General features: G+C 44.5%; 1 protein-coding gene across 9 annotated transcripts in view; it reads right to left on the bottom strand.

Annotated features, from left to right (window-relative positions):
* LMNTD1 (lamin tail domain containing 1) overlaps window positions 1–18,905 on the bottom strand; it is a 221,634-nt gene that overhangs the window by 114,346 nt on the left and 88,383 nt on the right. For all 9 annotated transcript variants that reach the window (XR_014172309.1, XR_014172310.1, XM_081927748.1 and 6 more), the window contains exons 3-5: window positions 11,621–11,736; window positions 7,478–7,695; window positions 3,906–4,107 (exon numbers count right to left, since the gene is read on the bottom strand). Coding sequence is in view for 7 of the 9 variants with exons in the window: in XM_081927748.1 (XP_081783874.1) it covers window positions 3,906–4,107; window positions 7,478–7,695; window positions 11,621–11,736 (536 nt within the window). In the remaining 2 variants the exon portion in view is untranslated. The remainder of the gene's footprint in view (window positions 1–3,905; window positions 4,108–7,477; window positions 7,696–11,620; window positions 11,737–18,905) is intronic.

Genomic DNA, 18,905 nt, shown 5'->3' with positions numbered 1-18,905 from the left:
GGTCTCTACAGAGTAATTTTGTCTGAATCTGGTCAGGTGATTCTCACAAAATTTCTAGAGAGTGCTCCTGAACAGGAGAGAGTAATTGTTCACACATTTCCCACAGAGCACAATTCAGATGATGATGATGATTTTACTGATTACAGTGGTACTGATGATGACAGTAGTAGCTCAAGGAGCTCAGTTGACACAGTCATTGAGAGGAAATCTCACATAATGGCTAGACCTTCACAGGTGGAGGACGAACCACTGTTTACCATTGGAACTGGTTATCCAAAGAGTCCAGAGGCTGAACCAGTGAGCAGAGAGGATCAGCACCTCATACGTAGGTCTGAGAGAGTTACAAAGGGTGTACCACCCAAGAGGTATTCAAAAGAGTTTGCCAACTTAGCTGTTGCATGTGTTGCTGTTGTACACAACAGAGGACAGGTTGAAACTGTGTCTAAGTCAGAGACAAAGGCACAACAGAGAGTAGCTAGCCAAGGTAATGCAGATGCACTCATTCCGTAGAAGTCACACAACCAGAGAGGTACACTGGGGAAACCAGTGGCGGTTAGTTCCAAGGGTGGAACTGAAACAACAGGGGAGTGTTATATGTATAACAACTGTTTGTTTTCTTCTCTGGATCAAGCTTTGCTCGCAACACGCATTGATTCTTTTGGGGGAGTATGTTACGAAAAAGGAGCAATGCAGCAGCGAGCTGCAGCTGGCTGGAAAGCCAAACAGGATGTTGATGTTTGGGACTGTACCGTCGGAACGAAGGGACAGTCTATTCACTGTACTGAGCACCGGATGTTAGCTCAGTGTGTCAACTGACCTGTACTGGAAGTACAGGGGTGGAGTTTCTCTCTCTGCTGTTGGTGTATGGAGAGTGCAGACGTGTTTCTCTGTACTGCTGCAAAGACAGAAATAAAAGCATGTAAATACATTTCTGTCTGTCTCTTTCCCCTCCCTGGGGGAAAGCAGGGAGGAGGGAAGAGTGGTGTGTTCTTCTCACGTTGAGGAGGATCGTCGATAGAGACCTCGCCTGTATCCTGCCGGGAGTCGCAGACGGGGAGGTCAACAAGGAAATCAGGCCGGTGCCTGGAGAGTGGCACATTCCTCTGACAAAGGCTCTAGAGATTTCCGACAAAGGCCACCTAAACATTATCAAAATATGTATAAATGCAGTAATGTTATATATATATATATATATATATATATATATATATATATATATATATATATATATATATATATGCAGGTTTTGGTGTCCTCGGGTGTCTTCCCGTGTAAAAGTTGGGGTGTCTAGGCGACGTTTCGACGAGGTCTCACTCGTCATCTTCAGGCTGGTGCTTTCGGCTTCTTGTTACTGGAACAGAGCAGGATCTCAGTGTTTGAGTTCCTATAAATACTGTTGAGGGGGTGTGGTGTATAGCCTCCAATGTTCTGGGCAGAGAGGAAGTTCCCAGGCTAGTGTGCCTTTTCTTCTTTTGTTCCTTAATTACTTGAGGGATATCTTGAGTGATTTCTTGAGTGATATCCTGAGTACCACTTAGGTGGGTCATTAGGTGTGGATTAGTTGCTAAAGTCTTTGTGTCTTGACCTCTTGAACTTTGTGAAGAGTTTTTCTGAGAAGATGGCTGTACTGCCACCAATCAACCACACCAGACCCAAACCCAGACCCTCTCCACAGATAAATTACAGACACCATCCAGTAGCCAAACCATGGTGGCACCTCCGGATGCTGCACCCCCCTGCAATCCCTACACAGATCTGGCTGACACAGGCCACAAAACCACAGCTCGCCCCTATACACGAAGCCAAGCCAGAGCACAACTAAGTGCAGTACAGCCATCTTCTCAGAAAAACTCTTCACAAAGTTCAAGAGGTCAAGACACAAAGACTTTAGCAACTAATCCACACCTAATGACCCACCTAAGTGGTACTCAGGATATCACTCAAGAAATCACTCAAGATATCCCTCAAGTAATTAAGGAACAAAAGAAGAAAAGGCACACTAGCCTGGGAACTTCCTCTCTGCCCAGAACATTGGAGGCTATACACCACACCCCCTCAACAGTATTTATAGGAACTCAAACACTGAGATCCTGCTCTGTTCCAGTAACAAGAAGCCGAAAGCACCAGCCTGAAGATGACGAGTGAGACCTCGTCGAAACGTCGCCTAGACACCCCAACTTTTACACGGGAAGACACCCGAGGACACCAAAACCTGCATTCCTGTACCCGTGAAAATCTACGAAAGCATATATATATATATATATATATATATATATATATATATATATATATATATATATATATATATATATAATATAAATATAAATATATAATATATAATGAAGCGGCAGCCAGAGCCGATCTCTGAGCAGAGATGTGGTATGCTGACAGGGCAGAGGCGCTGGCTTGCCCCCATTATTGAGGGCGCTGACGTCACGTGACACGCTGACGCAGGGCATGTGATGTTACTGCTTAATATTGAGGGGGCCTAACCCCCTCCTTAACATTTGATGGGGCCAAAAGTGCCTTGGCCCCTGCAACTGGTGCACCTGTGACAATCATGCTGCAGCATTCTGTACCAGCTGCAGTTTTGGAGCAGTGCAAAGGAAGCCCCACATAGAGTGCATTGGGGTTATTCAGTCTTGAAGTCCTCAGTGCCTGGACTACTATGGTCAAGCTATCCCATTCCAGAAAAAGCCACAGCTGTCATACTACTCAAAGATGACAAAGGCACTCTTAGCCTCCCAGACTATGTTGGTGGTTTTTTGCCTTTTTTTGTTGCTTTTGTTGGGGGTGGTTACCTGTTTTATTACAAGCATAATACTTTTATCTACACTGTGTTTCATGCAATTTGTAAAACTACTCCACACTGAACTTTTTTTTCAATTTTTCCAAAATTTTCATTTGTTTTCTGGAAAAAAACAGGGGGAGAAACGTTTTTTCCTCATGGCTTCAAAATTTCCAGAACTTTTACATCTCTAGTCTGACCATGACAAGAGAGTGTTTGGCACGACCTCCACCACCTTTTGTCCATCCCAGGTAAAAAACTACATTTGGGTGTGCAGTCCATGGTGTATTGGAGCAATGCCCACTTGTGACATCCATGTCATGGGGGGACATGAAGTCCTTAACCAGCCCAAGAGCAGTCTCTGCCCCCAACCACCACTTTAGAGACCACCTTGGCCTGATTGGTCTGGGAGACCACTGAGTAGCAGGGGGGCTGAAAACCAGCAGCATCCCCAATCTTCTCTCTGACCCAACATCAGAAACCAGCCCTCTTAGTCCATCCCAAGATCAAGAGGTTTTCCAGCAAAAGAGATGGACAATGACAACCCCGCCAACCTTCTAGTCTGGCCTGGTGCTAAATTGAGTACCTGGATGGGGACAACCAAGTTAGGCTGTTGCTTATCAGGATGGGGGTGGTGGTCACTGTGGCCCAAATGCATTGACAGATTGGCTCTGCCAGTGTGTTTGCACCACACTGACTTCCTGCCACCTCACACAGCCCTCTTGGTAAACACCAGCAACCTACAAGCTGGGAAGCTAGCATAGTGACTCTGCCTCACCCAGCAAGCTGTTTCTAGCACTTGAGCCAGCTGTTTGAGAATCAGAAGTCAAAAGTTCTCTCAGCCACTATGAGCTAGTTGTGTTGTTCTTTGGATCCCAGCCATTGTCAAAGAGATGCAATATCTCGAGAAGAGAAAGACTTGCTTGCTAGATCAGATCAAGGATCCATCTACTTCAACACTCCATTTTGAACATGGCCATCAGCCCCTGCAGTTTGTTCCTACCATCAGGTATCCACAGTTTCTCCCTTTGACTTGTGCCCAGAGTCTTGTAGCTGAAGGAAATGGAATAATTTCAGCCTCCAATGAGGCAATTCCACCACCACCTCATAAGAGTACCTGGATGCTGAAGAGTTGTAGTATTCCGGTGGAACGTGCATCTTCCTTGCTTTGTCCCTTGGTTCCAGGGTAGTCTTCTTGGAATCAGCAAATAAAGATTTGATGTAGTCCTGACCTTGTCCAAGTGCATCACTCCCAAAGCTGGAAATGCTGGAGCAAGGAGGGAATTGTTTTTGTAGCAAAAAGCTGCTGCTGCTGGGGGCTGGTAAGCAAAAGAGTAACAGCGAGAAATATAAAATGTAATTTTTAAAAAGGGGGAGAGGGAGAGACTAACATTCGGAACAGTTTATGGAAATGAATTTGCATAATCTAATTTACTTTCTGTTAGTTCCACCGTTAATGTAAAACGGTGCTCCCTGAGCCTCTCGCAAACCTATGGCTATAAAATGAGACACAGCTGGTAAAGTGAATTTTTGCTAGTGACATGCAGATTTATTACCTTGCTGGAATTACCTTCAGTAGCTAAAACATAATAAATGGGGCCATCAGTGGAATAGCTGTTTCCATAAAATTGCTTGGTGGGTAGAAGGTATAGCTTCAGCCGGAAGCCAGTAATGAATCTATTGAACCTTCTTCCACCTACATAATGATGGTGCTAATATCTCCTAATAGGACTACTATTGTTGTGTTTTTCTCCTACTCCTTTTACAGTTCTCTGTTGGACAGTTGGGAAACTTCCCCTTGGCACCAGACAAAAGGTTATCTTCACAGGAGGCAACATTCTGGAGCCACCTCAAGGATATTCCCATGGCAGCCAACTTGGAGGCAGCTCAAGCCAGGACTGGCCAACTGTGGTTTTTTTTGCGGGGGTGGGGTGAGAATAATCTGAAGATGTTTAGGGAGTATGCTGTAAGAAAGTTTAAGAGCAGTAGAGAGAGGGAAGTGCTTATGTTAGCACAACATGGATTATGTTGACACTGTCAAATATTGTGTGTTGGTAGTTGGAATCTTGGAAGTGTGGATCATGGGAATTATTTTCTAAGAAGCTGTGCTATCCTAGGAAAAAGCTTCAAAAATCCAAAACCAACCATCGTGCAGTTAAATGTCTGAAGGATGGAATATTTTGCTTTTAATTTTTGTAGCCTCAAAACTAGTTTGGTTTCTAGTTACAGTCCTCAGACAGAACTTTTCCAACAGCTTTTTTTATTGCATATGCAAGGATCTTTGCTTCCATATTTCCATAATAAAAGGTGTTATACAGGAAAAGGCAATATTTATTCGGCACTGTTCAGATAGAGCATAAGCTTCCAATTTTAGGTAATGTACAAGTCTTCTTAGTAGCAAATGAAAAGTCGGTATAATCCAATAGTGTGTGTGAGAGAGAGAGAGAGAGAGTGAGAGAGAGAGTGTGTGTGTGTGAGAGAGAGAGTACTGAGGCACAAAGCGGAAGCCAAAACAGATATGTATGCATTAGCGGGGTGTTGATTTTGTACATTATGAGCATTACCCAAGAGGGGATATGGTGGCCAAAATGCAGCTTAATAACCACTAATCTCTATATTGAAGAAACTAGGCAAGCTGGGTTCTGTGTTGCTGCTGCTTTTCCTGTGCAGAGATGGGACCGGCAGTAGAATGAGCAGCCTGAACCAAAACGCCGAGGCTAATTTTGTCTTGTCAGTCTGGAAATGCATCCAATGGGAGCTTCATGGGGTTTCTGAATTGAGAATGTTCAAAGAAGAGGAAATTGTGGCATTCGGTGTCATTTGGGTGGACAGGGATGAGTCTTTAATTAATCATGGTGAGTTGGGTTAGACACCTGGTAGATGTTTAAGTAATTACAGTGGTGCCCCGCAAGACGAACGCCTCACAAGACGAAAAACCCGCTAGACGAAAGGGTTTTCCGTTTTGGAGGCGCTTCGTAAAACGAATTCCCCTATGGGGTTGCTTCACAAGACGAAAAAAATCTTGCATCCCCCCGTGGTTTTTTTCCGCTTTTTTCTCCCTTTTCCTAAGCCGCTAAGCCGCTTATCAGCTGTTCCGCTGATAAGCCGCTTAACAGCTGATCGCTGGAAGCCGCTTGACAGCTGTAGCGCTAATCCGCTAAGCTGTCAATGGGCTTGCTTCGCAAGACGAAAAAAACGCTATACGAAGAGCCTCACGGAACGGATTAATTTCGTCTTGCGAGGCACCACTGTAATTCAAATAAATTATCTGCAGTCTATTAGTGAAAATTAATTATAGATCAGACTTGGAGAGTATGTCATCATAGGGATGAGCAAATCTGCAATTTCAGTTTCTTTCAGTTTCTCATTTTTCTAATCTTAATTTCAGTTTGCCACGTTTCTGCTGAATTTCTTCCCAACAGAAATTCTACTCATCATCACTATATATGCCAGTCCTGCCACAAGGCAATGCTCGGGTCCCTCTGCTGTGGTTTGCTGCATCTTTGTGTGTGTAGCTCAGGGGTCAGCAAACTTTTTCAGCAGGGGGCCGGTCCACTGTCCCTCAGACCTTGTGGGGGGCAGGACCATATTTTGAAAAGAAAAAAATGAATGAATTCCTGTACCCCACAAATAACCCAAAGATGCATTTTAAATAAAAGCACACATTCTACTCATGTAAAAACACCAGGCAGGCCACAAATAACCCAGAGATGCATTTTGAATGTAAAAACATGCTGATTCCTGGACCGTCCGCGGGTTGGATTGAGAAGGTGATTGGGCCGGATCCGGCCCCCGGGCCTTAGTTTGCCTACCCATGGTGTAGCTTAATGCTGAAACAAACAGCTGCCTAGTGACAGAAGACAAGCTTTACACAATGCCACCCAAATAAAGGTGGCATTATTCAAGAAAAGCAGCACATTTAAAAACAGGACACACAAATGTCTATAACCCAGACTTTGCCAACCTGGTGCCCTCCAGATGTTTTGGACTGTAATCTCATGAACCTCAGCCAAACCATCCAGAGGGCACCAGGCTGGCAAAGGTGGATGCAACCAAATTCAGGTAACAGGCACACACATGCACCTGAAATACCATCTATCTATCTATCTGTTTGTGTAAACTTTGTACTTGTGCTGACATGTAGAGCAAAGATTCATAGGGTGCTATTCAGCTAAGCATTATTCAGAGCAGACCCAATGAAATTACTGACTGTGCCTAAGTTAGGTCTATTAATTTCAATGGCTCTACTCTGAGTAAAACTTAGGTTGAATGCTGCCCATGGCACCCTTCGTCTGCTATGTTCTTCCGCATGTCTGGTGGTAGCACAGTGTAGTTTTTCATGTATACCACCGGGGGGGGGGGGACTTTTGGCCCTCCAGATAGTGCTGAGCTACCACTCCCATCTTTCCTGGCCATCAGCCGTGCTTCCTGGGGCTGATGGGTGTTGTAATTCAGCAACATTGGGAAGGCCAAAGGTTCCCCACCCCTGATGTATCATAGAACTCAGAACTCCATGATGTGCTGCCTCAATTCTGTGGGGACATTTTTTTTTTATAAAAAAAGGTTTTGTTCCTCATGATTTAGTGAAGACTCTTCCATTAAGGGCAGTCTTGCCCACGGGCTCCCACTAGCCTGGGGGAGGAGTGTGTAGTCATTTTCAAAGTCCTCTGGTGCAATCTGTGAGCTTACCAATTTTTTTATCTAGTGTCAGAAGTGAGGAGGATATAGGGAACCGGACCATTCTTGATGATGATTTTCCTGGTAACAGGCTAACTGTTGAAGTTGACGGCATAAAGCGTGAATACAGGACTTTCTCTGAAGGCTTGGCTGAGACGTTGGCTTTGTTCTCTGAGGTATGCTTGAACTGGGGTGGAGCAGAGGGCAACTGACAGTGTGCAGCCTCAATTCTGTATGGACATTAAAAACCAAGCTGGTGAAATTGCATTTATTTACAGTTTGTCAAGCCCTTTCCTGCTAAGGGACAGCAATGCATATGCTATACTTTTCCATTCATTTCTACAGTCAGATAATACCATTTAGCCAACTAACCATTATGATGGGTTCTAGGACTTATAGCATGGCACATTGCAATAGTATGGAAAGGAAATGAGCAAATGTGAAAAAGATTGAGCTGTAAATATATGCTGCATGGCTGGAGGCAGATTATATTTTTTTCAGAAGGTTGTGTACAAAATGATACAGCTACCATCATTTATGGTAAATATGTGGGATGCAGTGCCTGTCCAAATTTGGTAATTGCTAGTATTTGGCACTAACCAAATGCAAGGTGGGGATGCGTATCCTTTTACAGCATAGGTCCTAAGCCTCCACACCCTAACTGGGTGTCCAAGTGGGTGGCAGAGGCACTAGAACGGAATCTTCTGATAAATTGAAATGCAGCAGTTTCATGCTTGAGTTTCCTCTTGAAATTCTTTGCTTGAACACGACTACTTTAAGGTCAGCAGCAAAGTGTCCCATCAGTGTTAAATGTTATCCCACCGGTTTCTGAATGTTGCCCTTTTTGATGTCTGATTAGTGTCCTTTTATTTATTTATTTATTTAATATTGAGACTGGCCTACTTGTTCTATGTAGAATGCAGAAGGGCATTGCTGGCAGATGATAGTCTATGTCACCTTGGAAGATGGAAGCAGTGAATGACCCTCTGATATTCTGGGTGATATTATTAGGTCTTGCCATAGCATTGTCCAGGTAGGTATGGAGACAGAATTTGCAGGTGAACTTTGTTGCAGGGTCTGATCCCAGGGGATCATTCACCAACTTGTACCCTTTCACCTGTGGCTTGAATAGAAGTTACATGTTTTTACCCCACTACTGACCAATGCTAGGATGTTTGTGTCATCCCCCGAAACTAATTGCAGGCCAATTTAGGATCTTCATGCATCTGAGGAGGTGGCATTCTAGTCCACAAAAGTTTATGCCATTCAACAGGGAAGCAGTAACTTTGGGCTCATCCACCCTTCCTCTGGTCCTGTGCCTAGAAAGGGCAGGTCTGAGTGATTTTCTGCTTGTCCTGGGTTTTTTTGGCACAGGGCTGAGCGCTTTTGCATTTGAAGCAACTTTCCCCTTGAAAACACATTTTTAAAAATAAAAAAATTATTGAAAATTTTCAGTAGAGAAATAAAGTGAAAAAGGCGAGAAAAATCAAAACAAAACAAAACACAAACGAGAAACTGTGGTACAATATGATATATGAGTATATAAGCACTGTGATTATTCTAACAAGTATAAAATTATTAACAAGTCATTGTGCTTTATATAAATATATTCCAGATATTGGTCCATACACAATTGCATACTGTATGTGATCATGCATGACCTGTTTTTACTTGTAATAACACAGCCGAGGCACAGGTGCCAACTCCCTGGAGCCCACAAAATTCCCCATGAAGGGGCTGGGCACCCACAAATTTCAGGGCCAGGGCCATGCATGCTGCATGGCACCCACAGCCCCACATACACACGGTTGTGGGGCCACGCTAGCACTCCTGCATGGTATTAACACTCATTTCAGGCCAGCTTTTGAAGGTTTTTTTTCATTCTACCCCCCCAAAGCATCTGGATTTTGTTTTAGTGAAAGTGAACCCTACCTACAAAGGCCAGTTTTCTTTAAAAAACAAAACAATACAGAACAGAACAGAACAAGTAAGGTGTCTAGAAGAAGACTTTGCAAAGTTAAATTATCTACCAGAACCGTCAGATGACTAAATTTTATTATCTAAGCCTGGACTCTTTTGAGCTGCCTTGGCATGTGATCACATGTGGAATTTGGACAAATCTGTCTTTCAGAGACAAGACCATATTGGCAGATGCAGCCACTCCCACCCCACATTTTTGGACTGTTGAAGGGCCACCCAGAGCACAGCCAAACCTTCCCAACATTTCTGTTTGTTGCCAACACTATTGGGGTAGACCATACCAATGTGGGACTCAAACCCAGACCCTGAGACTGAGTCCCATGCTCTACTGTCTGAACTGAGTATACAGACACATGTCTGAAGCTATTTATGATAGGGAAACTGAACAGCTCAAAAGAGAAGACAAATTCAGTGATGCAAGCTGCCAGTTGCTAGTACTGTATATATGGTTACAAAGGAACAAGCCAAGAACACAGAAATTGTCTGAAGGTCAGAAAGCTGGACTAGAGGTGCCTGGTACTTTGGGCTTTTTAAACAAAGAATATGGTCATTCTGAATAGAGCTTTGATTTTGTGAATAATTGTGGAAGGCTGCTTTATTATTACTACTATTATTTATTGAAGTTGTTAGTTGCTTTAACTTGCCCAGAGCAACCCAAAGCATCTTACAAACAAACAGGCAGACAAAAAAGCCCTACACAGAAACATTAAAACCAAGAGGAAAAAGAAATACATTAAAAACATCCAGCCCACTTCTAAAAGGCCAAAGGCCTGGTTATAGTGGAATGTTTTTGCCTGGTGCCTAAAGATATATAATGATGGAACCAGGGGAGCCTCTTTGGGGAGAACATTCCACAAATGGGGAGCCACCACACAAAAGGTCTATTCTCATGCTGCCGTCCTTCGGACCTCTCTTGGAGGAGACCCATTGAAGAAAGGTCTCCGGTGACCATTGCAGGGTTCAGGTCCATTCATATGGGGAGAGGCGGTCCTTGCAGTATTGCAGGTGTGAGCCATTTAAGGCTCTTGAGGTCAAAACCAGTACTTTTGCTAAGAATATGGATGTCAGATTTTTCATATTCTATAGGACAAAGGTTTTCAAGCTCCCTAGTCTCAAGGATTCATTTCATTGATTCTGGGGGAGCATTCTAGGGCAGTGTTTCCCAACCTTGTGCCTCCAGCTGTTTTTGAACTACAACTCCCATCATCCCTGACTAGCAAGACCAGTGGCAAGGGATGATGGGAATTGTAGTCCAAAAACAGCTGGAGGCACAAGGTTGGGAAACACTGTTCTAGGGTATACTCTCTTGGCAAAACTACACTCAGTGCCATACCCAAATGTAGTGGCTTTAACTGAGGTCAGTGGTAGAATGAAGCCCAGAAACCATGCAAGGGAAGCACATTTGGATTCAGATAAACATTCTGCTTTTATTGCCTGAGTAGAACTGCAAACAAAGTGAAGCCTCTGGGTTACAAGTTGCACAGGCCTACCTTAGGCTAACACAATAATTTGTGACAACTAAAGCTTTCTCTGTATTTCTTTTTTTAAAAAAAGGAAGTAGAATCAGGCATTTCAGCCTTGTTTATGCTTGTTGTTTCAAGCACCAACGACATTGGCAGAACAACAACAACAACCTGGTATCTGAAGAAGTGTGCATGCACACGAAAGCTCATACCAAGAACTAACTTAGTTGGTCTTTAAGGTGCTACTGGAAGGAATTTTTTTTTGTTTTAACAACAGAGAAGGCACAGAAATATGTCATGAGAAGTAGCAGATACAGTCACAGCCTATAGATGGTGCACTCCCTGGTGCCATTAGGGCCAGGTTAGTGGGCACAGGTGTGTGGCCCTGTGCAATCCGGGGGGACCTGCTTGACCCCGAGTGCCCCCTCAGTGGACAGAAGGGCTTGGCTCTTCAGGGAAGAGGAACAGGGGCTGCCAATTAGCTGAGATGTTCAAGGTGGCTGAGGATTCTTTCTCTTTTTTCAACTTGTAAAAAAAGTAGATTGCTCTACTCTAGAGAGAACACGACTCGCGTCCACTCTGAGCCCATGCTCCAAATTGCATTGTTGTATTTTGTACTGTCATTTAATGCTGTGATAAAAACTAAAATAAAGACATTTAATTAAAGAAAGGAGGATGCTGTGCTGTTTACAGCGCCTCTGAATGCACTTACCCATTAAAATATCCAAAGCTGTTTCTCAGTGTAGAGATTTCTTCTAGCAGAGAAGCATTTTTGTCCTGAATAGCATCTAGAGCTTTTAACTTGGTTTGAAGTTGACCTTGTATTTGCTTAAAAAAAGAAGGGGAGGGGCAAAAAAGGAGGAGACTGTGGAATTAAGTATCTGTGGCAAGTTAAGTTTCATACATGTTAGGTTAGTGCAATTGTTTTGGACTGATGGAGATATATCCTGCCCTTTCTAAAGGCACCTTATTAGTTTTCTTACTATCTTGCTGTTGTACCAAATGGTAATCAGGGCAGCAACAATAATGCAAATGAAACATATTACAATGCAGTTAAAACAGCAATAAAATCTAAAGGGAGAAAAATAAGGTTGCTGTTAGGGCATGGCGGATGCCCAGTCCCAAAAGGTATCGCTCAAAAGTGCCTGAGGTGAACTGTGGTCCGTTGTCGGAGACGATGACATCAGGATACCCATGAGTCGCAAACAGGCCTCGCAGCACCCGGATGACGGCCTCGGTAGGGGTGGAGGGCATCAGGGCCACCTCCAGCCATTTGGAATAGGCATCCACCACTACCATAAAGGTCCGGCCGTAAAAGGGGCCGGCCAGATTGATGTGCACCCTTGACCAGGGTGTCTTGGGCGTCTCTCAGGTGTGTCCCGTAGCTGCCAGTGGCGCAGGTCTCGATTCTTGGCACGCTTGACAGGCAGTGATGGCATCGTCCATGTTAGGCCACCAGATGTAACACCGAGCCAACGCCCTCATTTTGATGATTCCCCGGTGGCCAACGTGCAGAGCCTCAAGAACGGGTTGACGGAGTCTTTGGGGAATCACGACGCTGTCTCCCCACAGCAGACAGCTGCGATAAGCCGAGAGTTCGTGTTGTCTGGTTGCGAATGGCTGGATCTCTGATGCAAAAGGTCCTTGTGGCCACCCCCTCCACACCCAGTTGGGCACACGGCTGATGGTGCGATCCTGGGCAGATGCGCAGGCCGCAGTGGCAGCCGATACACGCGCTGCCAGAAGATCCACGTTGTCCACTCGGGAATCGTCAAAATGAAGGCGTTGGCTCAGTGATTCAGCTCCACTCAGAGGGTGGCTGCATCTGGCTATTCTCTGTTGTCCATCCATCCCATCCTCATCGCCAGTGTTAAGTTATGGGTCAACATATCAGACGACACAGTGATTCTTCAAACAGTTTTTGTTTATTCACAGGCCAGAACAGAACTGAACTGAAGGGTTCAGCCAGCCTGCTTATATAGAGCTCCACTAGAACGCAACAGTAACCATTTTCTGTAACTATCCAATCACTGAATGTCACTTTCGATCCCTTATTTGCATATGTGGACCTGAACTATCTACAGTATCTCCCTGCTGGCCCAGGGTGAGAACTTCAGTACATAACAGCTCCCCCCCCCCCAACACTGAAAAATACTGATACCCAGCATTCTGCTTTCATTTTCTTTGCTTTATCTGTAAAAATAATTTGGGAAAACACAATAAAATCTTGTTTAAAAACTCAGGAGTCTCCCCCCAACCCCGTGTCGTTCAGGCTGTGTACATGTTACTGTTTACGTCGCTCCAACGTTCTCCCTTTGCTGATGTTTGAAGATGGATAGACATGGCATCAGCCACAATCCACCTGAATCCTGTAGCTTGAGAAATAGTCCTATCTGATGTACTTTCCCTCAAGCCAGCCTCCACTAGACACCACAGTTTCAGACAGTCGTTGTGCATGCACAGGTGACAGCTTCAGTGAATTGAAGTTCTGTGACAGGTAACAGATAAGATGATTGGCATCAGCTGAAGGCATCCCCACAGCCATTCTGGCCTGCAACTTAAGAATGCGACTTGAAGTGGGGCAGGGTAGCAACCTCACTGCATTTCAAGGCACCAATTTCTACATAGTCCTAGTAAAACAAACCATGTGACATGGCATCACTGCCTTCCCCATTCCCTGCTCCTCTTCACTGGCTGCCATTTGCAGGGTTAGGAAAACTCTCAGTGGGTTAACATCATAGCACATGCTTTGTTTCATTAAACATTCCCAGGGGAGAGGGTGGCATGAAGAGATATGGCACAGCTGCTATTGGTGGTGGCAGCCCCACATTCTACGCATCACCAAGTTCCAGGTGGAAGAATACTTGGAAAGTGTCAAGTGAAAAACAAAGGGGTAGTAAGGAAAAAAGATTAAAGATGGTAGCAACCAGAGTTTCATTTATTGCCCTGTTCCATTCCAAATCCTTTTGCAACAGAGGCTGGACTTCTATAGTTATGGGATATAGGAAGGAGACATTTGCAATTTCACTGTAAATATTTTTGGAGTGTACATCTCTGAGTCATTTAGATAAACAAAAGAAAGCCAACTTGGAGAGCTTCAGGAAGAGCCCAAGCTGGGAAGTCTTCCTTTTTACCTTTCCCTAAAGGTTTTGTCTGCCAATTCCCCTTCAGTGGGATGACAGAATGTTGACAAAATCCAAGAAACCTGAGGCTTTTCTTCTGGGCATGGTTGGCCAACTGGTGTCAAAGAAGGATAGGACTTTTTTCATGTATGCTACTACAGCAGCAAGAATTCTTCTGGCAAAGTATTGGAAGACGCAAGAACTACCTACTCTGGAAGAATGGCAGACAAAGGTGACAGACTTCATGGGACTAGCAGAGATGACCGGCATAATCCGAGATCAGGGGAAAGAGACAGTGGAAGAGGACTGGAAGAAGTTTAAACTATATCTTAAAAACTGTTGTAAAATTGAGGAGTGTTGAGATGTCAAGGGGCAAGAAGTAGAGAAATACAGCTGTAATTATTAAGTTTAAAGAAATTTCATGAAGGGGAATCAATAGATAAACTGATCGAAGGGTTGCTAAAGAACTTTGGAATAAGGATGCAGCGAAAGGGAGGTATGGGGAAGTCGGTATATGTTTAATGTTGTGTATGTCTTTGTTTTGTAATGTGTTTGTCTTTTATTATGTGTTTGGAAAATCAATAAAAAATTTTTTTTTAAAAAAAAAAAGTCCAGCTGTGTCTGCTTTTGCCAGGGCAACCCTTTTCCTATTAGCAGACATTCACTTGAGACACAGTTTGGCTCAGGTTACAGGCAGAGTCAGGTGACATTGAGGCAGGTTTCCCACATCCGTATTAACCATTTTCCCATTTAAATAACCAGTTGTTATCTACCAGGTAAAAGGCTACCATCAAGGTAACTTCATTTCAGATAAGATAAAAAATAATGGCTCATCGTAGCCATTTTCTTCTCCACATTTGTCATTAAATTGCAGGTTCTTCAAAATACTTTCAACAGAATTTGATAATGGAGATAATCCTATGCTATGATAACCCATATTAATGTGGAGTGTCTGCATGTGTGTGTAGGAAGGGGAGATTCAGGAGACCACAGTTTCCACCCAACAATCACTGTTTTAATTAAGATGTGCAGTAAGACTTTGATAGAAAAAAATAAGAAACTGCAGAAGAGGAGGGAGGGAAGTCGCAGAAAACATCACTGGATTTGTGTGCGATTTATAATTACTAGTGAATATTATCAAATAGAAAAATAGAAAATAAAAGATTTTTTTAAAAAAAATCACCGTTTACTGTAAGTGTGCTTAGAGTAGCAACATCCTACAGAGAGAAGGTGGATGGGTTGGGAAACATAAGCCCACAGGTGGAAGTACAGTCGAAGGCAAAGTAGCCCAAGGTGTGGCCCAAGGACCGCATGTGGCCCTCAAGGCCTTTTTTTGAGGCATCGGGCAACATTTGAGAGCCCTTGGGCCCTTGCTCTGCCTTCCCATAACTGAGTAAGCTAGATGCTGGGCTTTGGGAAGTTAATAATAATAATAATAATAATAATAATAATAATAATAATAATAAATTATTCAAACCCCACCCATCTGGCTTGGTTCCCCCAGCCATTCTGGGCAGCTTCCTTTTGTTGTTCTTCTATTCTCAGCTGCAGAAAAAGGAGTTGATGCTGCATAAAAAACATAAGAATGCCAATCACCATGACATAATGATTCTTTAGAGTGCAGGAAATACTGTCATGTTTCAGAACAGCTCCAACTCCTGAGTGTTTCAGACATGGCAATGAAGAGTGCATTGCACCTATCTGTCCCAAAACAGAATTTCCATCTTTCCGCATCTCTAAAAGATGTGATTGCTCCTTAGTGAGGACACCTTGCACATCTCCTGTAAGTGTTTTGTGCTGGTGGCGTGAAAACTGCATCTTGGATGAGAGAGAAAACCACTGGAACAGCAAGCACAAGCGGCTGAGGCCTTTTCCAGTGTAGCATTTTCCAAACTCTTTCCAATGTGTTTTTTCACTTTTCTCTTTTTATAGTGTCTCACTGAACCAGCTGTTTGAAATGAGACCACTGTTATTGGAACATATCATCATTTGCCTTTGCTCAGCTCAGCTAAACAGTGCCTGACGTAATTAAGTATGCGGATGTTTTCCAGACATGCTAGCTGCACTCTTCCACCCCCAACTCTTACAGAACCCTTGGCTGCCATCGACCCTGTATTTTAACACAAAGATCAGGATAAGATTCTTACTACAGTACTAAGAATATAAGTAGCACCACTTCTTCAATGACAGTTATTTCACTTTATACTACGGATGCTACAAAGATCCATTATCTTCCCCAAGATGAAAACTGCATTGTGCTCCAAATAACCAGATTCATGGAACCATCATTACAGATCAGCGTGGGAGGGGGAGGAAGATAAAGAGAAGAAGAAAGCAATAACTGTGACATAATTAAGCCACTCCACTGAACAGTCTTTGTTTGTTTTTAATTACAACAGGAAAGATGTGTACATATACAATTTTGCTGAAAGAAAATAGGCTGTACAAGGCTATGGCCAAAGTGGGAAAGTGAACAATTAAATGAGGTCTCCATGACTTTAAATAAGAATACTGTGTAATGATGGAAGGATCTGAAGTAACATAAGAAATAGCAATACAATGAAAAACAAACATGTAAATAATAGAGAAGATTTCATACATCTTTAACTGGTATAGAGGAAACATGAAAGCAGAGATTTGTATTACTGACATTTGTTTTTATTTAACAAAATTTCTATACCAGTTTATTGTAATAAAATATTAAAATGATCAATAAAAACAGTTCCAAACATGTACTTTAAAACATTTTAAACATGATTAAAATTAACGGTAAAAGTTTATCTCTTTGCTTCAAGGGGTACATGTGTGAACACATGCAGGGAACAATGAGTAGCTTGAGGTCACCTAATTTGTGTGTGGTTAAGAAGAGGCTTAAATTGAGGACTTTTCAGCTAAAATGCTTATTGCTCTATTGTACTGCTGGAGGCGGTGGCCGGCTGGGCCTTGGAGTTCCCTAACCTATTGGTATTGGGGGACTTCAACATCCATGCTGATGCCACTCCCTCCTCACAGGCTCTGGACCTGGTGTCTTCCATGGCGACACTAGGGCTCTCCCAGTTTGTTTCGGGCCCCACACATCAAGCAGGCCACACGCTGGATTTGATCTTTGGCGCTGGTATAGATGTGATCATGTTTCCTTCGATGAAGGTGCCATGGTCTGATCACTATGCTCTGAAAGCCAGGATTGACGTTCCACCCCCACCCTGCTTAGGTGGCGAGCCGATTTGGGCTCGCCCGCAGAGGCTGATGGACCCTGATAGATTCCGTCAAGCCTTGCGGGACCTTTCTCCCCCTGGCGACTCATTGACTGAGCTTGTTGAGGGCTGGAATACCCATCTCCTGGCAGCCATCAATGAGATCGCACCTAAGCGCCCTCTGCGACCCCGCAGAAACCGGGCTCCCTGGTTTACCGAGGAGCTCCGGAAAATGAAGCGGGACCTCAGACGGCTAGAGCGAGTATGGCGGCGTGCCCGTGACGGAGCTTCAAGAACATCTTATAGGGTTTTTATGAAAACCTACGAGATGGCTGTGAAGGCCACTAAGAAGTCCTACTTCTCGGCCTCCATTGCATCCGCTAGCTCTCGCCCGGCGCAATTATTTAGTATAATTCGGTCTTTAACGTCCCTCGAAGGACAGCCAAATTTAAATAACAATTTGACACACAGCTGTGAGGCATTTGCGAGCTTTTTTGCGGAGAAGGTCTTGTTGCTCCGCCATGACCTCCCTGCCAATTTGGATACAATAAAGGAACTGGAGGCCCCTCGACTGTCCTCGGGTCCAGTATTGGACCACTTTGACCGGATATCCCCAGCCGATGTGGACAGACTCCTCCGAGCTGGAAAGCCCTCTTGACCCGTGCCCGTCTTGGCTGATTAGAGCATGTCCAGACGAGGTGCGGGTCCTCCTGGGGGATATCATCAATTTGTCCCTTGGCATGGGGACATTCCCAGGGGAACTGAAGGAGGCAGTGGTGCGCCCGCTCTTAAAGAAAACATCATTAGATCCTTTAGATCTATCCAATTACCGCCCGGTTTCGAATCTTCCGTTCCTGGGTAAGGTGATTGAGAGAGCGGTTGCTGAACAGCTTGGTGGGTTTCTGGATGAAACATCGGCTTTGGATCCATTCCAGTCCGGCTTCCGCGCTGGTCATGGGACCGAGACGGCTCTGGTTGCCCTAACAGATGATCTTCGTAGACAGCTGGATCGAGGCGGGTCGGGGCTGCTGATTCTTCTAGATTTGTCAGCAGCTTTTGACATGGTCGATCATGAACTTCTGGACCACCGCCTTGCCGACGTGGGGATCCAGGGCACAGTCCTTCAATGGCTGCCCTCGTTTCTCTCTGGTCGGGGACAGAGGGTGGCGCTTGGGGGGGAATTGTCATCGCGCCACTCCTTGGTGTGTGGAGTGCCTCAGGGTGCGATTCTCTCCCCGATGCTTTTTAACATCTTTATGCGCCCCCTCGCCCAGCTTGTCCGGAGTTTTGGGCTGGGCAGCCATCAGTATGCTGATGACACCCAACTCTATCTGTTGATGGATGGCCATCCTGACTCGGCCCCAGACACACTGATCAGATGCTTGGAAGCTGTGGCTGGATGGTTACGTGGGAGCCGGTTGAAGTTAAATCCTTCGAAGACAGAGGTCCTCTGGCTGGGACGGGATGATATGGGACTGAGGGGGCAGCTCCCATCTCTTGCGGGGGTGCAATTAGTGCCAGCACCGTCCGTTAAGAGTTTGGGTGTAATCTTCGATACCTCCCTCTCCATGGAGGCGCAGATTGCAGCTATTACAAAGGCGGCATTTTTTCATCTCCGCCAAGCTAAGCAGTTGGCTCCTTACCTCTCTCGCCTTGACCTAGCTACTGTGATCCACGCGAC

Source organism: Podarcis melisellensis (genome assembly GCF_964234715.1).
Source record: "Podarcis melisellensis genome assembly, chromosome: 10".
NCBI lineage: Eukaryota > Metazoa > Chordata > Lepidosauria > Squamata > Lacertidae > Podarcis > Podarcis melisellensis.
The sequence above is the reverse complement of the archived record's forward strand: the minus strand, read 5'-3'. Positions and strand labels throughout refer to the sequence as shown.